The sequence below is a fragment of the Dendrobium catenatum genome, unplaced genomic scaffold (genome assembly GCF_001605985.2).
Source record: "Dendrobium catenatum unplaced genomic scaffold, ASM160598v2 fragScaff_scaffold_689, whole genome shotgun sequence".
NCBI classification, from domain to species: Eukaryota; Viridiplantae; Streptophyta; class Magnoliopsida; order Asparagales; family Orchidaceae; genus Dendrobium; species Dendrobium catenatum.
The window spans coordinates 443,784-461,406 of record NW_021319151.1 but is presented as its reverse complement, the minus strand read 5'-3'; the positions used below and the strand labels follow the sequence as shown (position 1 = coordinate 461,406).

Here is a 17,623-nt window from a genome sequence, read left to right as displayed (position 1 = left end):
CTCCAAAAATTAAAGATAGATTATTGCAATCCAATCAGCAACCTCTTTGATTGTGGAGTGAAGTTATCAAAATATGATAAACATGTAACGGTGGATCCTACTCTCAATAAAAACTTGATTAAAATCTTAAGGTACTTGACATGCACATGACCGAATATTCTTTAAGAAGTTGGAGAAGTTGCATATGTACAGAGGATCCAAAGGCAACACATATGAAGACTGTCGAGAGGATTTTTTTCAATATCCAAGGTACTATTTCTAATATAGACTCTTATATACTTCAAATAATTTTCAATTTTATGAGTTTTCCGATATCAATTAGGAAGGACATCTGAATATGAACAAAGCAATTTATTATTAATCATTCAACTTGTAATGCAGAATATGTTGCGGCATCATGCATATATAATATAATTTGATTATGGAGATTACTCGAAGCATATTTGTCTTCCTCAACTTAAAAATACAAAGATCAACATTGACAAAAATTTGACAATCACATTACCCAAGAATCCAATTCATCATAACAGAAGCACAACCGCTAAACTAGTCTTGCAATCATTTCACAGAATCGAATGCAGTAAAAGCTCTCTGCTCCAAATGGCATGTTTAACTAAATATCATTAATTTAAAAGAATGGAAATGAGAAACAAGGAGAGTTAAGCATCATCATTTAAATAAAAGAAAGTCATAAGCTTTAAAGATGTATCTAACTTACAGGCAGAATGATCAAATCGTAAGTATGCTCAGAAGCATCACCAATAGACTTGTCTGCAACAATATTAGTATTTTGAGACGCTACAACCTGTATGCATTTCTCAACAGATGCAACGACCACGTCCACCTTAGCACGCCTTAAAATATCTACCAACATTACTACTTCCATCTCTTCAGAACCATTGGCAATTGGAACAAGAACCTGCTTAGAAGCTATCAGTCAGTAAATTTACATAAATGCAAGTTAATATAAACCCTCAATTAATCAACACAGCTCCTACCCTTACAACACTGCAATTGACAGATGACTCAATCTTCTCATCACAAGGAATCTTTTTTATTTGATAAACACAGCCCATTTCTCATCGCAAGGAATAAAACAGCTTCTCATCACAAGGAATATAATAGCCAGGCTAGTGGGAGTGAGAATTCTTCAATTGCTAAGGGCATTGCACGCTTCAACCAACTAATTGAACTCTTCAATTGCTAAGGACATTGCACGCTCCAACCAACTCATCCCAGCTGTGCAAATCAATTTGGCGGGATGGTACCAAGGCCATTAAGGGAAAACAAAATGCCATATCATTTCCATCCAAAGTGGAATACATGACGAATGAACATGATTAAATCACGTACTATCACAGGAACTGAAAAAGATCCTAATCCGGGCTACGTGGGAAGTAACCCCCCTCCCATTAAAACAAATTCCAACCAGTTCATGTTAGTCTTGATAATTATAATTATTACATGCCCTCCTAAAAAAACTTATAAATAGTGCTCCCACTACCAAATCATCATATTTATCAAAATTATCATTAGCCTCATTCCAACTATTTGGGTTTCAAAGTTACGAATCCTTCTTCATCATTCATTTCTACCAAGTGGTCCTTATAACTTGATGTCAAACTTCATTTACAACATCAAACCAAGTTAAAGAGTGCTCCCCCTCCCCAATCATAATATCGGTCAAAATTATAATTAGCCTCTTTCGAACTATTTGGGGTTCAAATTTATGAATCTTTCTTCATCGTTCATTTCTACCAAGTGATGATCCATGTGGTTACAACTTGATGCCAAACTTCATTTACAATATCAAAACAAGTTAAATTCGGTCTACCCTTTTTTTCCTCTGCTTTTCACATTGATTATATCTCCCCACCTCACCACTACATATTCTACTCTCCAGCCTGTTGAAATCACAAAAGCCTCATAATGTCATCCTCATTAGGTGCTACTCTCATAGCCTCTCTAATACAATCAATTCACAATCTATACTTTGAAGATTATAACACAACCACATAACATTTTAATTTCTATTGCAGCCGAGTTAGATGATCAACATAGTCGAGTTGAGTTTGACTTTTCATAAAATAATTAACTGCTTTCAATGTTTTCAAAGCGCAAAACATAATACAATACGCAAGGGCTCCTTTTTGCATCAATGTGCAAAACACAAAGCAAAGTGGCACTTTTATTAACTAGAGCGCATGTAATTTATATATAATGTATATAAATCATATCGAATAATAATTTTCAACAAATTTAATAATACATTCAAAAATAATTGTTGATATATCATCAAAAAATTATCTTGATCTGGCACGAATCTTGAGGAAAAATCAAGTTGGAAACTTTCGAAATTAAATTTGAGATCATATGAACTCCGATTTCAACAAACTTACAGTCGAACTGAATGCTCATAAATACAAACCCAACGACACCAAATTCGGCTCAATCCGAGCCCAACTGGGTCCAAATCAAAGACCCGAAGCGCTTTTGGAAGGTTCAAACCATAATTTGAATTACCAAACAAACTCCAAATGTAACATGCTTATAGTCGGATCAAGCGGCTCAACGAGGCAAATCCAACGAGCCCAATAACGTTGAATTCTGATATCATTAAGGCATTCAAATATCCAGTAAACAGTCCTCGATCAAGGGAATCAACAACGATCGTCCATTCAAACCCCTCCCAACCTACCATTGATCTTCCTCTTATTTACTGGTCATGTCACTCTAAAAAAATTATAAATAGACCACTCTTTCCTCATGGAAAGGGACTCAAGTGAAGAACCAAGAAAGCGAGGAAGCAAGGAAGAGAAGGAAGACAAGAAAAAAGAGAAACTAGAGTTCTCTTGTCACCAGACTGCTCGATGACCACCGCTGAACTTTCTCCCGACCACTAACTATTGTCAAACTTCTGCCCGGCCACCAACTGACACCGGACTTCCACCCGACCACTGACGGACGTCAAACTTCTGCACATCCACCAACTAACACCAAACTTCCACCCGACTTCCAATTCTTACTGGACCTCCATCACTAGACAAAGGTCTTCCTGACCACTGTAACCCGCCGACTACAGTCATTCAAACCTCCATCACCAGACAACGGTCTTTCTGACCACTATCGTCTGCCGACTATAGTCCTTCCGACATTCATCGCCAGACAACGATCTTTACTACCTTCGTCTCCGCCGACTACAATCCTTCCGACCTCCGTCTCCTGACATCGATCTTTCCGACCTCCGTCACCCGAATACGATCTTTTCGACCTCGGTCGCCAACCAACTATGATTTCAATATTGTGATTTCATATAATATTGCATTTAAATTATTATTTAATTTTCATAACTTTATAAATCTCATAGCTCATCAGTTATTTTATACTGACTTTTGTTACATGAAAAGATAAAGAGAAAGTGGTGACCGATTAGACAAGTGTTGGAAACTTTAGCTTTATGTTTAGAAGTGTTTATGATGTCTTTTTATAAGGTATGCAGGATGTTAAATGTGATGAAACATTATGTTTTTCTTAGTGGCTCTGTAAATATTGTGTAGTGTAGTTGGAATTATTAGATGCTTCCGTACATTCATTAGATGTAATTGTCTGTGGATATTTTATGCAACAATTAAAATGACATAAAAGTATCATATGTTGAGAATGAATGTTAAGTTGTTTTGTGGCATTCTACATTACGGGTAAGAGGTATCATGAGGTGTTACAGAGGAACTCTCAATTCATGATAAGACAAGCATCTAAGACCAGACCGATATTTTGTAATAGCCTCTACTATGTGATTAAAAATTTCCAGCTTCGTTGCAGTGAAAGTGATGCCGACTTGATAGAATCACGCAGCTATGTACTATATAGTTTTATCCCTTATTGCCTTATCTAAGGTTTTTTTATTTATCTTATGTTTTTCCATTTTTTCAATTTCTTTTCCAGGTTCCTGATACAGAATAAACCATAGGTCACAATTTTTTTTCTTTTTTTTATAAGCCATCAGTTTCTCTCTTACACATTGAGATACCTCTTATACTGAATCACATTACTCTTATTAGATCCTCCACATGACCAAAAAGATGCTCCTTGGCTTGAGATATACCTCAATTTGTCTCTTTACCATAATAAATGCATACATGGCAAAGAGTAATTGAATCGAATTTTAACTTCATATACTTCCAAGTTGGATCATTCTTGGATTTGGATTGGCCATGCCTAAATTTCATAACATATATAGTTAAGATCAGTGATCTGGTTTGTACTTGTGGTTGGATTTGACCATGCCTATGGAAAGGCAGGTCCCACTAAATTTATGCAAATATAAATAATTAAAAATTATTTGAAACATATGCATCCTCTAGGTCTCCATTGCCAGTTATAAATAAAACCAAACAAAATACTAATAATATGTTTAAAATTTTACTTGAAATTTTGAAAATAATATTTAATTAAGTTAAAAAAGTAATCTCATAATATTTAAAAGAATATTTATTTCGAGCTATTATATAAGGTGGTTAGAAGATCGCAACTGCTATAGATTGAGAAGAAAAAGTTGAGACGAAGGAGATCGTGTTTGTGTGAGATTGTGAATTCGTGTGAGGTTGTGGCTGCTGGTCAAGGGATCAAAGGGCGAAGATCAGGCGGTTGAAGGTGAAGGTCTAGTGGGAAAATAAGCTCGAAGTTGTTGGTTGAAGGGTCAAGGATGAATGATCAAATCACTAGTCGGTGGCTTGGCTATGAAATAGACACAACTTACATAAAAATCAAATAGGTGTGCAATTGAACCGAGTCAAGCTGATTAAAAATCCATTAACCTAAGTCGCAGCCATCAAAAGCGTTGCTCTTTACGCAAGCTTCATATATGCTTTAGTGTGTGATGGAATAAAACGTCACTTAGTTAACTCACGCCAAACAAGTGATGCAAAGCAAGCAAACCTCGCATTATAGCGCTTTGATTGTAAAGCACATTTTAAACAAGCTTGAGTACTTGTATGTCAGTGACATTTGACTCATTGCCAGCTGCATAATGAAGAATAATATGGCATTACAGCTAAAACACATTTAGAAAAACCTCTCTACAATACAAAGGTAAGAATATCATCCAAGACTCCATTAGCAGATAGCCTCATGCTTAGATACGCCATTTTTATGGTTATAAAATAATAAAGAACCTCATTTTTTTCTTGTCCCCTTCATGAAATTTATGGTAGCATCCTAGGATATTTTATTGGAACTTGAAAGATTAAAAAAATATTATTCAACAAAATTTAAGCATTTGTAACCGTTCAAGTCTAATTGTAAAATAACACCACCAGTTTGGAATGGAGAGCATTTTTTTTTAATATTCATAAAACAATCAGCATAAACTTCAAGTGCATTTGATTAGTAGTGATTGCAAAAAAATTAAGCACATAGTAAACTTAAAGAGTAATTCTGTCCAGTCTAAAAAGTGGTGAGTTTCTTGTTGAGCAGCAATCAGGGAAAAAAATCATAGAAAAACCTTGCTCTTTCACATTACAAGGGAATCACACCCTTTAAACTGCAGGGATACTACCAAGAAGATCAGACCCAGCCTAATTTTTATAAAAAGTGTGAATGAAAATCCAAGTGATTACGTTTTATAATAAATATGATCTTGGAATCTTAGTTTGACTTGAATATGAATATAACACACATTTTATTATATACCATTTAAGAAACTTCTGGTACAAATAAAGAGTAATATTATAATAGAACCAAGGCCATGCCAATTGACAACTCATTATCTAGAATTTGATAATTTTTGTTAATATCTAGTAGCAATAGTAAAATAAGGAATAATGATTAATTCTTATTTCAAAAGTTATAAAAAATTTATTTTCATTCTCAAAAAAAAAAAAGTTATAAAAATCAATTATATTGGAAAGAAAATACGGGTGGCAATTGCTTGTCTAATTGGTTAAAGCGCCATCTATGTTGAACTTTTTTTTTTCTTGTGGTAGATCAAAAACCAAGCAATGAAGTGATTCAATAAATTGTAATAGAGATAAAGATCAATAGCTTTCATTTGTTTCTTAGGAGCAAACATTCAAAGAATTATCATTTTTAAGATTGTTTTCGACCCACCAACTCTTTGTGTAAGACCTCATACCCACCTGTCTCTCATATCTCTCTCTCTGAATCTCTATTTCCCCCATGCTCCTTACATTTTTGTTTCTTCCTACCACAGCCTCCTTCAACGCTATTCCAAGCAGCTGCATACTCTCGATCTCCATACCATTCTCAGTCCTAAACTCCACCCGTCAGATTTCTTCTCAATCGTAGCCTCCCCTAAGTCTACCCATTCTTTTCCACTTCCTGACAGAACGATCAATCAAGTTCAATTACAAGTTGCAACAAGAATCAAAACCTTTTTTCCCTCTGCCATCTCTCCTCTGGAGTCAATAATATTTTAAAAGTTGAGAAGGCACTGCTACTAACCGAAAAAGCACCACATTCTCAAAACAAACATCAAAATGTGTGATGTATTATTTAGAAAGTTAATAAACACCCCTTGATGGTTAGCTAGCTATAGTAATGCAAATACATGGATTCTAGTACTCTATTGAAGTTAAAACAACTTACACGAGGAGTTTGATCAAATGACCAATCAATCTTATTGAATTCTTTCTTTAAATGACGGCCTCCGCCCAATCTCATCATCTAGCAAAAAGGAGAAAGAAAATTATATAGACATTTTTTTATCAAAAAGCTAGAAAAATGCCCTGATAATGAATAAAAATAGAGAGAAAAGATGCAAGAGGAGATTACAAGCAATGAAAAATGTACAAAACACTGACCTTCTATTAACTAATCAGCATGAAAAATAAAAGTCAAAATCAAAAAGTACAAGTAGCAGAAGGAGCTTGAATATCCACTTGAAAAACAAATTTTCATTTGTATAGATGAGAATAGAGTATATGTGTGAGATCCTTTCCTTGAGGAAGAAGCACTTCCACCGGATCTTGAGAGAGGAGGAGGGAGAGAGGAAAGGGGAGGAGTGAGCCAAAAACTCTGTCAACTTTATTTCTTCTTGGCCTTTACCCTAATACAATCTATAGCCTATTAATAGGCACAAAAGCAACATAGCAAGCAACACTATTGGTCATACATGCCAAACAAGAAACCTACATAAAAGCAAACCTAAATCTAGGAACAAATATCTAACAATCTCTACCTTGGTCCTAGATTTTATAAAACAAAAGATAATCACTGTTCATAAAGATCAGCCAAAGAACAACCCTGTCGATCTCCTCCGCCAAAAGCGTCCACCGACAGTTAAAAGATTTCTCAAGAACCGATCAATCAACTTCTTGAGTTTCTAGCTCCACCTCCCGACAGATCTTCACATGTCGCACTGCATCCAACGCAGCCAATCCCGAGCACCCCTAGCCCGACATAGGCGCCCTGTGCATCCACCTGCACCCAGCGCCTCAATGCCCGCACCCTGCGCCTCCAGCCAGCATCCAACGCTTTCAGCCCCGCGCCCGCGCCTTGCACCCATGTGGTCTGTCACCAACCACATCGTGCACGTATCCACCCGTGCAGCGAGCCCTGCGCCTTCACCTACGCTCCGCCCGTCACAAGACCACGCTCCGCACTGCAGCGTTCGGCCAGCACCCTGCGTGTCTTTCACCAGTGCCCCACGCTCCTATTCGGACTCCTCGTGCACCGCACGACCTCGCACCTCAAAGCGCCCCGCACTTTCAACACTGCTCCTCAAGAACAGCCGACACTACCTCAGTGTCTCCCGGACTCCACCTGAAGTCCAAAACTCCACCTCAAATCTTGACCAATCTTTAATCAATAAATGAAAGATCATGCTTCCAAACAGTTCCGACATCCACTACTTGTACTTTCGCCCGCTCACCTCTGTCCGGGCACCTCTATTCGCATGCGTCTGGCCTATTACGGCACCAAGCCACGCCTGAGGCTCCACCTTAAACAAGAACCAGTCGGCAAGAACTATATATCAAAGCCGATATGATCTGGAGGTTTTAAGAATTCTGGTTTGGGGACTTTTCTCGGCTTGCATTAAACACCTTCAGTTCTCCAGCAAGCCAAGCCTCTTTTGCATTTGGCCTGATCTTGCAAACGGAGAAGGGAAGATCACTATTCTACCACACGAGACCAAGCCCAAACCTCTGCCGTGCAATCCTTGCACATGACCCAAGCCTTCCGCCTCCGATTTCTTCTGCCACCGGTAACCCCGCCGAACCAAGTCCGGCCAAGCCCCGATCTGGCTCTGGTAGCCTCCGAATCAGGCAAACCAACCTCCGTCCGATCCGTCTGCGGCAACCCAGCTCTCGTGGATCATCCGCCTACTTGCCTCACGCACACCAGACCACGTGGCCTCCTTCAGGCGAGCCGAAGTCGCCTCCTTCCGTTTCTTTAGACAAGAAACCTTCTCTCCTCCACCTCGAGATCGCCACCACCGTGGCTCTAATACCAGATGTAAGATCCTTTCCTTGAGGAAGAAGCACTTCCTCTTGATCTTGAGAGAGGAAGAGGAGGGAGAGAGGAGAAGAAGAGAGAGAGAGATGCAAATGCAGAAAACTTTATTTTTATTTTTTTTGGCCACTTATTACAACCTAAAAATCCCTATTTAAAGACTCCTACAAGCTATACAAATAGCTACACTATAAGTCATGCATGCCAAACAAGAAACCTACACAAAAGCAAACCTAAATCTAGGAACAAATATCTAACAATATGAAATATACACTTAAAGGAAAATCAACTGAGTTCAATAGAGCATTGTTCACCCACTCAGTTTCCTAGCTTCCTTCAGAGTTGGATATTCTACCCCATCTCCTGCACATTTAATGCCACTAAGTTTCCCGATAAGAACTCTGAAAACATGAAAATTGACCACTTCCTATTAAGATAAGCCCTCCCATCTGTCAGAATGAAGTCATCGCATTTATTAAAGCAGCCGTTGCCTTCTCTATACCCCCATTCCATCACTATATTCCTCACTGAAAAGCTCAGGTTATAAATCAGTTTACAGGAAATAATTTTTTTCTTAGTTAATACAGACTTTTCAATAAAAATCAGCTAGTACCAAGCGCTACTTAGGAATTAAATGTGGCATGCTAAGATAAGCAATTCTAAGTAATACAAGAAAACATCCACAAGCATGAGATAATGCTAAATAAGCTAGTTTCCAAGTAAAAAAGTATGAATGATTTCAAATATACATGTGTGGAACATATGTTGAGAAATATTGCGTGCAATGTCATAACAAAGACATACCAACAATTCTCCAACATCTGCTGCAGATTTATCGCCAAAAAGTTGCTGCACAAATGACAGTGCAAACTCAAAAGTCGTTCCTGGACCACGACTTGTGGTGAGCTCTCCTGAAACTTGGAGGTTTGATTGGACTGCCCAAAAGGTAGGAAGCTTGCTCATAAATGCTGGATGGCAAGTCATCTAGTAACGCAAGCACATCTTATTTGATATCTCCTCTATAGAAATAAAGAATAAGTACAGATCTGCAATGTATATGGTACCGAAAGAAAACAACGAATTACCTTCTTTCTCTTCATTAAACCCCATGACATAAGAACAACAGCTGGAGCAGCACATATAGCACCATACAATTTCTTATCCTCGGCTTGCTTGGTTATGATCCTTCGGAGAACTTGGCAATCCCTTAACCGTGCAGAACCTGGCATCCCTCCCTAAAAATAGCATTGTAGAATACATTTAATGATTTCTGTAAAATGTCTACGTCTGCAAGTTCACATAAGGGACCACATTATAACTATAGCACCCTTGAGGAAAATGTAGTACAATAACGATGAGAGAAGTTTCTGAAAGAAGTTCAGTATTCATCAAGTAGGTAGTTAGGTTTACGGGTTGTTTGGTTGCTTGAAAAAAGAATATAATATAAAAGAAATGCAGTGTGAAAGGAATACTTTGGACTTGTTTGGATGAATGTAAAGGGTTTAATGTGGCATTACTTTTTTTTGTTTGATTTAAAGTAAAGCGCTTGCCTATGATGCACGGACACAGACACGGACACGACGCGACACGGATACGGGACACGGCTTTTTTTGAAAATATAGGACACGGGTACGGCTCGGACACGGCAATACATTTTTTTATATAGTGTATATATATTAATGTAATATCATATTAAAAATGACAAACCCGGTAGCGGTGGCGGTGGCGGCGGCTGAAGGAGGTGGGAGGCCGTGGTGGTTGTTGGAGGCGGTGCTCGACTATGGCTGTTGGTCGGCAAAGGTGGCAAGCAAGTGGTGGCAATGCCCTTGAATTTGAGGTGTATTTGAAAATTGCCCAAATCAGAAGAATTCCAAATACACTAAAAATGAACAAGAATGAATTACACTGCATTTGTTTTACTTTACCTTGAATTTATTTTCATCCAATAAAACACCTAAATTATTAAATCCCTGCATTTGGATTGATGTACACCCTAAATGCAAAAAACCAAACAGCACCTTAATAGTAAGGATTAAAAATTTTAACTAAGATCAACGGATAAAAATCTGTAGTTTGACAAAAATTAAAATGTAGAAGCTGCAATGACCCATTGCTCTTGCATCAAGTGACTTTTTCCTTATAAAGCGGGATGAAATATCAAGCTGATGAGATCAACACAAGAAGTTTAAAATCCATTTAGTTTGAATTGCTAGCTTCAACAATTTAAATTTCTGACAAATATAAGTAAGCTTGCTGACGTTAGGTTTGGGGCCTTTAGGCTTGGTAAAATTGGGTCAAAGACCTGAGCTTAGTGAGGCAATTTAGACTCAAAAATGGGCTTTGATTCTTTCAGGCTAAATCAATCCAATTAAGATAAACATAAATTTCTTCAGCTTGATCAAAATCATGAGCATCGCTTGACCAAATTCCGCTTATAAACATAATTAGATGGGGTTAGGTCAAGTCAGATGGGGTTAGGTCAAGTCAATTTATAATTTCAAGTGAAATTAGTAGCTCAAGCCTAAAAAATAAAGAAGATCGCATTAAGTTCTGAAAATCCTAACTTGGCCCTGTCTAACTATATAAATACTCGTTGAAGTTAGAACCCGGATCAATTTTTCAAATGGCATATTGGATTTTAAGTATTTTTTAGGACAGTAACTCAAGCTTCTTCTAAGGTCTTGGGATCTAGTACTTTGGCTTAGCCAAGAAAGACTCCTTCAACTTGCCATTTGAGCTATTGAGCTTTTTAAAACTTGTTCTCAAAGGGAAAGGTCACCACTAACTTTAGAGTCTGCAGCTTAGCTAGTTCATTAAGATTTTGGGCTCACAACTGAACATTATACCTCCGGACCTACCTCCGTCATAGATTACTTTTAGATGGAGAAGCCATAATATGATGTCTTCATGGAGGAAAAGGCATGAATTTAAGAGTTGTGTATATAATAGATAGCACAAACAGGAATTACAAGTGTGTGTTTTACATAAAATTGGGCTATGTACTCACATATACTATCACTAAGTACAAAGTTGTATGGCTAACTAAAATATGTGTTTATATGAAATTGGGCAATATAATTCACATATGCTTTTTTAAAAGTGTCTAGCAAGTTACTTCACATATATTGCTTTTTAATGCAGCACCTTCCTAGGCAATACTGCTGTAATATCCAGAATTTTTAGGTATGACAATTTAATTTAAATTAATTAAGTAATTACATTCTAAATTTTATTTAAAAGTTTAAGGTTAAATGGATGTTAAATTAGTATTGACATTTAATTACTAATAGTTAAATAATAACATTACTGCTAAGTATTATGGTTTATATTAAGTGAAATCAAGCAAAGCAAAGTAGGCATCTTTTGGCTTCACCCTTTCACGTTAATAGCAATCTAACAGAGAAGGGTTCAGTTATCTTCCCAGAGTGAGAAACAGAAGACTAAAGCGGCCCTTTGGAAGCAAGTAATGCTGGGCTTGTGAGTTCCGTGTGAGTGGGCGTAGCAAAGGACGGTGGAGATCTAGGGAGCGGCTCTGCTAGAGTGGAAGTTTGCTTCAGCATTTGAAGTAGATAATTCCAGTATCTGTTTTGCTTTCCCGGAGGACATCAAACCGAAATCCTATAGTGAGTGTCAGCCAGTGCATAGAGAGAAAGTTGGCTACATTGCTTTAAAGAAATTATTACAGAATTCCAAACAGAATTCGGCTATATTGCTTTAAAGAAATTCGGCTTCAAGCAGAAGATTATGTAACAGCTTGCAGGTGTAGTTAATAATCAAATTCTTATAATGAATTGTACTTTGATTTGAGTATACAAACTAGTGGAAGGATCAATGAATTAGTGTGGTTTCTTGGAGCAGTGGAAAGAAAGAGTAGAAGAAAAGAATAATAGAAAGGAAGAAGACAATTTAAGTGAGAAGAAAGCAAGGTAATCTACTTTGTTAATATGCATAGTTGTTGTATGAAATTCCAATTAGTAGTAAAAAAAATTCTTAAAGATGTTATAATTTATGGTGTCCTAGATTAATTTGATCATATGCAAAGAGAAAGCTTCGAGTGACTTACAATCATAAAAGGGTACGATATAGAGAATTGGAGGAGACATTTCGGCAAAGAGGTAAGTAATGCAAGTATTTTTTTTTAAGAATTATATGTTATCATTAGACATGTACAATGATTTTAAGGACACTTTGGAAAAGTAGTCATGAAAATAGATTATTCGATATTATGCATGTTTGATCAGCCTTTTGTGAAATGCCTAGAAAAGGAATATATCTACAAGTTTTCAAGTATGATTAACCACTTACATAAATTAATTATGTGAGTTTAAATCAAAGTTTATTCTCTTCATTTAAATATTTTCCTTATTGATAATATTTTGGAAAGAGATCATATTCTTTAATTATTATATGTATATTCATAGTATATAGATGATGATATGAATGATTATGGAAGCATGTGAAAAATATGAAATATGAAAATATAAAATGCATTGAATATCAATTAAAATAAAATTTGACTATATATGATGTATGACTTACAAATATAGTTAGAACAAATGGATTTTCAAATATGAGACTACATTGTAAGTGGAGCAAAATAGACCCCAAAGAAATGAGACCTACATAGCATGTGAAGCAAAAGATACCTCTAAAGAGGCAAAAGGGACTCTATATAATTCAATAGCGATAATGTTAGGTTTACCTAGGCTCTATTGAATACGTTTATGAAAGAGTAGTCAAATCTTTTAATAAATAAAATTGATATACAATATGAATTTAAGGAAAAATAAAGGTTAATGTCAAATGAGATTTTATGAAATTTTCTCAAGTAGTTTAACTTTTATTTATGTTTTAATGTTCTGAATTTTTATCATACAAGTTTAAATGTTATTTAAAGTTGCATAGCTTATTGAGCCTCATAGCTCACCAGTATGTTCTTGCTGGTTGTTATTACAGGAAAATGAAAAGAAAAGATCGGGGCCGACTAATTGCAAGTACTTAAATGTTTCATATTAGTTTTAATTCTGTTTGTAAGACTAAGTTTAAGATATATAAATATTCTAATGAAGTATTTCTTTGGATTTCTGTAGTGGTTTTGTAAATATCTCATGTTGAAATTTAAAGTTATTAGTTTCTTTCATTTGATGAGATGAATGAGGACTGTTGGATGTTTTATAACGATTTTCAAATGTTCAGAAGTATCGTATGATCAAATGATAAAATGTTTATGTTAATAATACTCCATGTACTGTTAAAGGGTACTATGGGGTGTTACAACTACATTACTGCTATAATGATATTTTTTTAGTTAGAAGTTAAAACAACAAACAAATAGTTTCTCTGTGAAGTACCTTGATAGCTACTTCTCGAAAATTATTTTTAGTGACGTGTATAGCTAGTTACTATTGCAATGATGAAATTTTAATTTTTGAAATAACAAAATAAATTGCTTTTTGACCTAGCTAGGTACTTCACATATATTGTTTTTTGACCTAGCTAGCTATAATAAAAGTTTGAAAATTAAAACCTCATGTACTAACTTTTCTGTGAAACACCAAGCTTGATGCTTCACATATTGCCTTTATTCATAGACCTAGCTAGGTACTATTGCTGCAAATAAATTTTTTTAAGTACCTAGCAAGGCATTTTCGCATATATTATTTGTTTATGAAATACCTAGATAGGTATTGTTTTTTTAGTGGAGTTTAAATGCTTAAAATCATAAATAAGCAGCTAGGGACTTTACCTTTTTTTCTAACTATCTATCTATTCAATCCAATTTCATTTCCTAATTCTCAAATAGAAAATGAGTACGAAATCGCATACGTTCATTTAGCACAACAACAACACTATATTAAAGAATTCATGTCATGATTATTCGACAAGTTTTATATTAGTTGTTAACTACCTATCATAATCATCCATATTTCTCATCCAGGATTTGGGACCTGACAACGGCAGTGTTTAGCACAAATTTAATTTCAAATAATATAAATTATTCCATAATATAATATATGGATGCAATAACAATTGTTTCATAATAAGATACATGAAAGCTATGTTTATATATATATATATATATATATATATATATATATATATATATATGGAGAAACACACAAGAGGGTGCTAGAAGTATGCAAATTTCTTCGCATATGAAAAGTCCTCTTCAAAATCAAAACCACCATTACTAATGGCTGAAAATAGAAGTCATGCCAATCCACCAATTATTATTGAGTTTCTCAAGTTGTGCCGAAGTTCAAGTAAAACCAAAAAAATATTATATGTGATATGCTTATGAAAATTTTGCATGATCGGCACAACTCTCGAGGTAAAATTTAAATTAGATACTTCTTGAATAAATTCAAGATCATCTGAACTCCGATTCAGCAAACTTATAGTCAAACTGAACGTCTTCATAAGATAAACCCAACTATACCAAGAGTGGTTCAATCCGAGCCTAAATGAGACTAAATCAACCACTTGATGCATAATTGAAAATTTCTAGCATTAAATGGACAATCAAATGATCTCTAAATTTGGCACACACATAGTTGAATCGAGCAATTCGACAAGACGAATATAACGAGCCCAATATCACTTAATTCTAATATAATTAAGGCATAATTGTTGAGAAAATGGTTTATGATTAAACGAATCAATATGGATCGTAAGATGCTTTTTAGATTATAACCTAATATACTAAAATACCCATAACAAAAATGGCCATAAAAGTAAGGTTATGAAAAACAAACCGAACAAGAACTGGAATATAGAGAGGTTCAAGGTTCAATGATTCAACCAAAGTCGAACCGGATCACGTAATAAATATCAATTATTTAAACGTCATCTAAATAATATAATAATTATGTAATATTATAATTGGTGGCTAAAAAATAAATAATATTCATACATAAATAATATATTCTATAATTTTAAATTTAAATATATTTTACCTTTGAATTTAAATTTACACTGGTTCACCGATTAATCAGTTGAACAGCTGGTTTAACTGGTTCACTGCGACATCAATTTTGGAAATGAATCGGACCAACTAACAGACGGTTCACAGTTCAATCGGTTGAACCGACCGTTCCTGTCCAATTTTTAAAACATTGATAAATAGGGTTTATTCTCTTCAAATGAAGGGGGTTCAAGAGTTAAGATAAGAAAAGAGCTAGCTCTCGCTGCTGTTGACGACCACCACCAATTCTCTCTGTCGATGACGACCATCGCCAACAATCACCGGCATCATCTTCAGATTTCTATCAAGATATAACATTTGGTTGGGTTTTAATTGTCTACTTCTTGATGTTATACTTCTATAAGCCCTACAAAAAGGAAATCAAATATTTTATTCTCAAATAGTCCTCTTTTACTTCAACAGTGAGGAAGAAAGGATTCTTGTATTTCTTGTTATATAATGTATTTTTCAATTGGGGGCAATGCCCCATGATTTTTTTCTGTTTGGGTTTTTCATGTAAAAAAATTTATCAGTGTGCCAAATATTTATCAAAAGCTAAAACATATATCTTTTACTCCACCACCGTAAATTTTCTAGAATGTATCAATATTAATTCATTTACACAGCTCGGCCCGTTGTTGGCCTTTCACACATAGAGCTACGAACAACCTTAAGAGTTAATAACTTCATGAAAACTAAAATCATTTTTAACTCAACCTAATTGAGCCTTAGCTGCATGCTTCCAAAATAAAACATAAAAAGGGGATTTACATACATTCCACTTTATATCATGTTATTTACATATTTAACAACTAAAATTTTAATATTTCATGCCTACCACTCATGGAACAAATATGGGTGCAAGGAATGAAATATTAAAATTTATAGGATGGTATGGGTGATAGTAATAAAATATAAGAGTGATATATTTGCTATTAAAATTATCTATGGGTTATCTGCATGAAATACTAAAGTTTTTTTTTGTGATAGATATATAAATAGCATGATATAAAGTGATATGTATGTAAATCCCCCTATAAAAAATGAGAACATTCAATAGAAAACATATGGAAAACATAGCGCTATCTGACTCCTCAGATTCCAATTTGATAATAACCATTCTGCCATAATCCCCTAAAAATAGTAATAGAAACTACTAACCGGTAAAGCCACGAGATCAAACATTTCGTTAGCGCACGCAGAGATAGACGTATCGGCCACCAGCTTAGTGCCCGAGGAGCCCTCAATCTGAAGCTCCGGCTCGACGGAGGCCACGATAACGTCCGCTCCGGCGCGGCGAAGGACATCCACCAATATAACTGCCTCCATCTCCTCCGTCCCTAACCCTATCGGAACCAAAACCTAAAGAATAAGAAGAAAGAGTTCAGGGAAATATAATTCAAGGAATCAGATGAAAATGATAAAACTGAAGCTAACCTTCTTCTTGGAAGTAGAATGTATGAGTGGCGTAGCCAGTGTTGTGCTCCGGGAGGCGCGCCTGGAGGCCTGTGTGGTCTTCCGAGTTCGCCCGGGCGGCGGAGCACAGCACAGGGACCGGCATATGGTAGCCGCCATTTCATCAGCGGAGTTGATAGCTATGAATAATTAATTACATATTTATATCAGAGATATTTTATGCAAGCCTGCAAGGTTTTAAGAGATTTGATTTGAGTTTTCGCATATAAAATAACTCTCTATAACACATTTTATATGACGGCTGTATTGCTGTAAGAATATGCTTGGTTAATACAATAATCTCTAAGGTAAGGTTATATCTGTGATGATTTTTTATTATTTTTTAAAATAATTTTTAAAAAAAAATATTAAAAAACTACTTTAAGAAATGATAAAAAAATCGTCCCAAACGAAATCTAAATCAGGAGAAAATATATTTTTATTAATCAATGAGAAATTAAATTCATCAAATTCAAAATCATTGAAAACCAGAGTGAGATCAGATTACTTACAATGATCAAACAATAGGGGAAAATGACAAAAATATGACTTTTTCTCTATTCCCTCTCTTTTCTTCTACTCCCTTTTCCTCTCTTTTTCTTAAGCAAGCCAAACAAAAATGGGGGAGGACCGGCCCGGTCAGGTCGCAGGGTCAAGGGGCAGCGCCCTGCGGGGGTTTCCGGGGGCAACGCCCCCGGAACAAATTTTGATTTACTATTTCTCTTTGTATTT

The 17,623-nt window shown here is 35.6% G+C and overlaps 1 protein-coding gene across 1 annotated transcript; it reads right to left on the bottom strand.

The window, feature by feature from the left end:
• Positions 1-718: 718 nt before the first annotated feature.
• Positions 719-17,062, bottom strand: LOC110105229 (protein DJ-1 homolog C; the record flags this gene model as incomplete). The annotated part of the gene is given in 6 exon segments (XM_020834629.2): positions 719-919; positions 6,607-6,684; positions 9,277-9,456; positions 9,558-9,707; positions 16,598-16,798; positions 16,874-17,062. Coding segments are annotated over 6 exon segments (948 nt in total), but the record flags the coding sequence as incomplete, so codon positions are not given.
• Between the last annotated feature and the right edge of the window lie 561 nt (positions 17,063-17,623).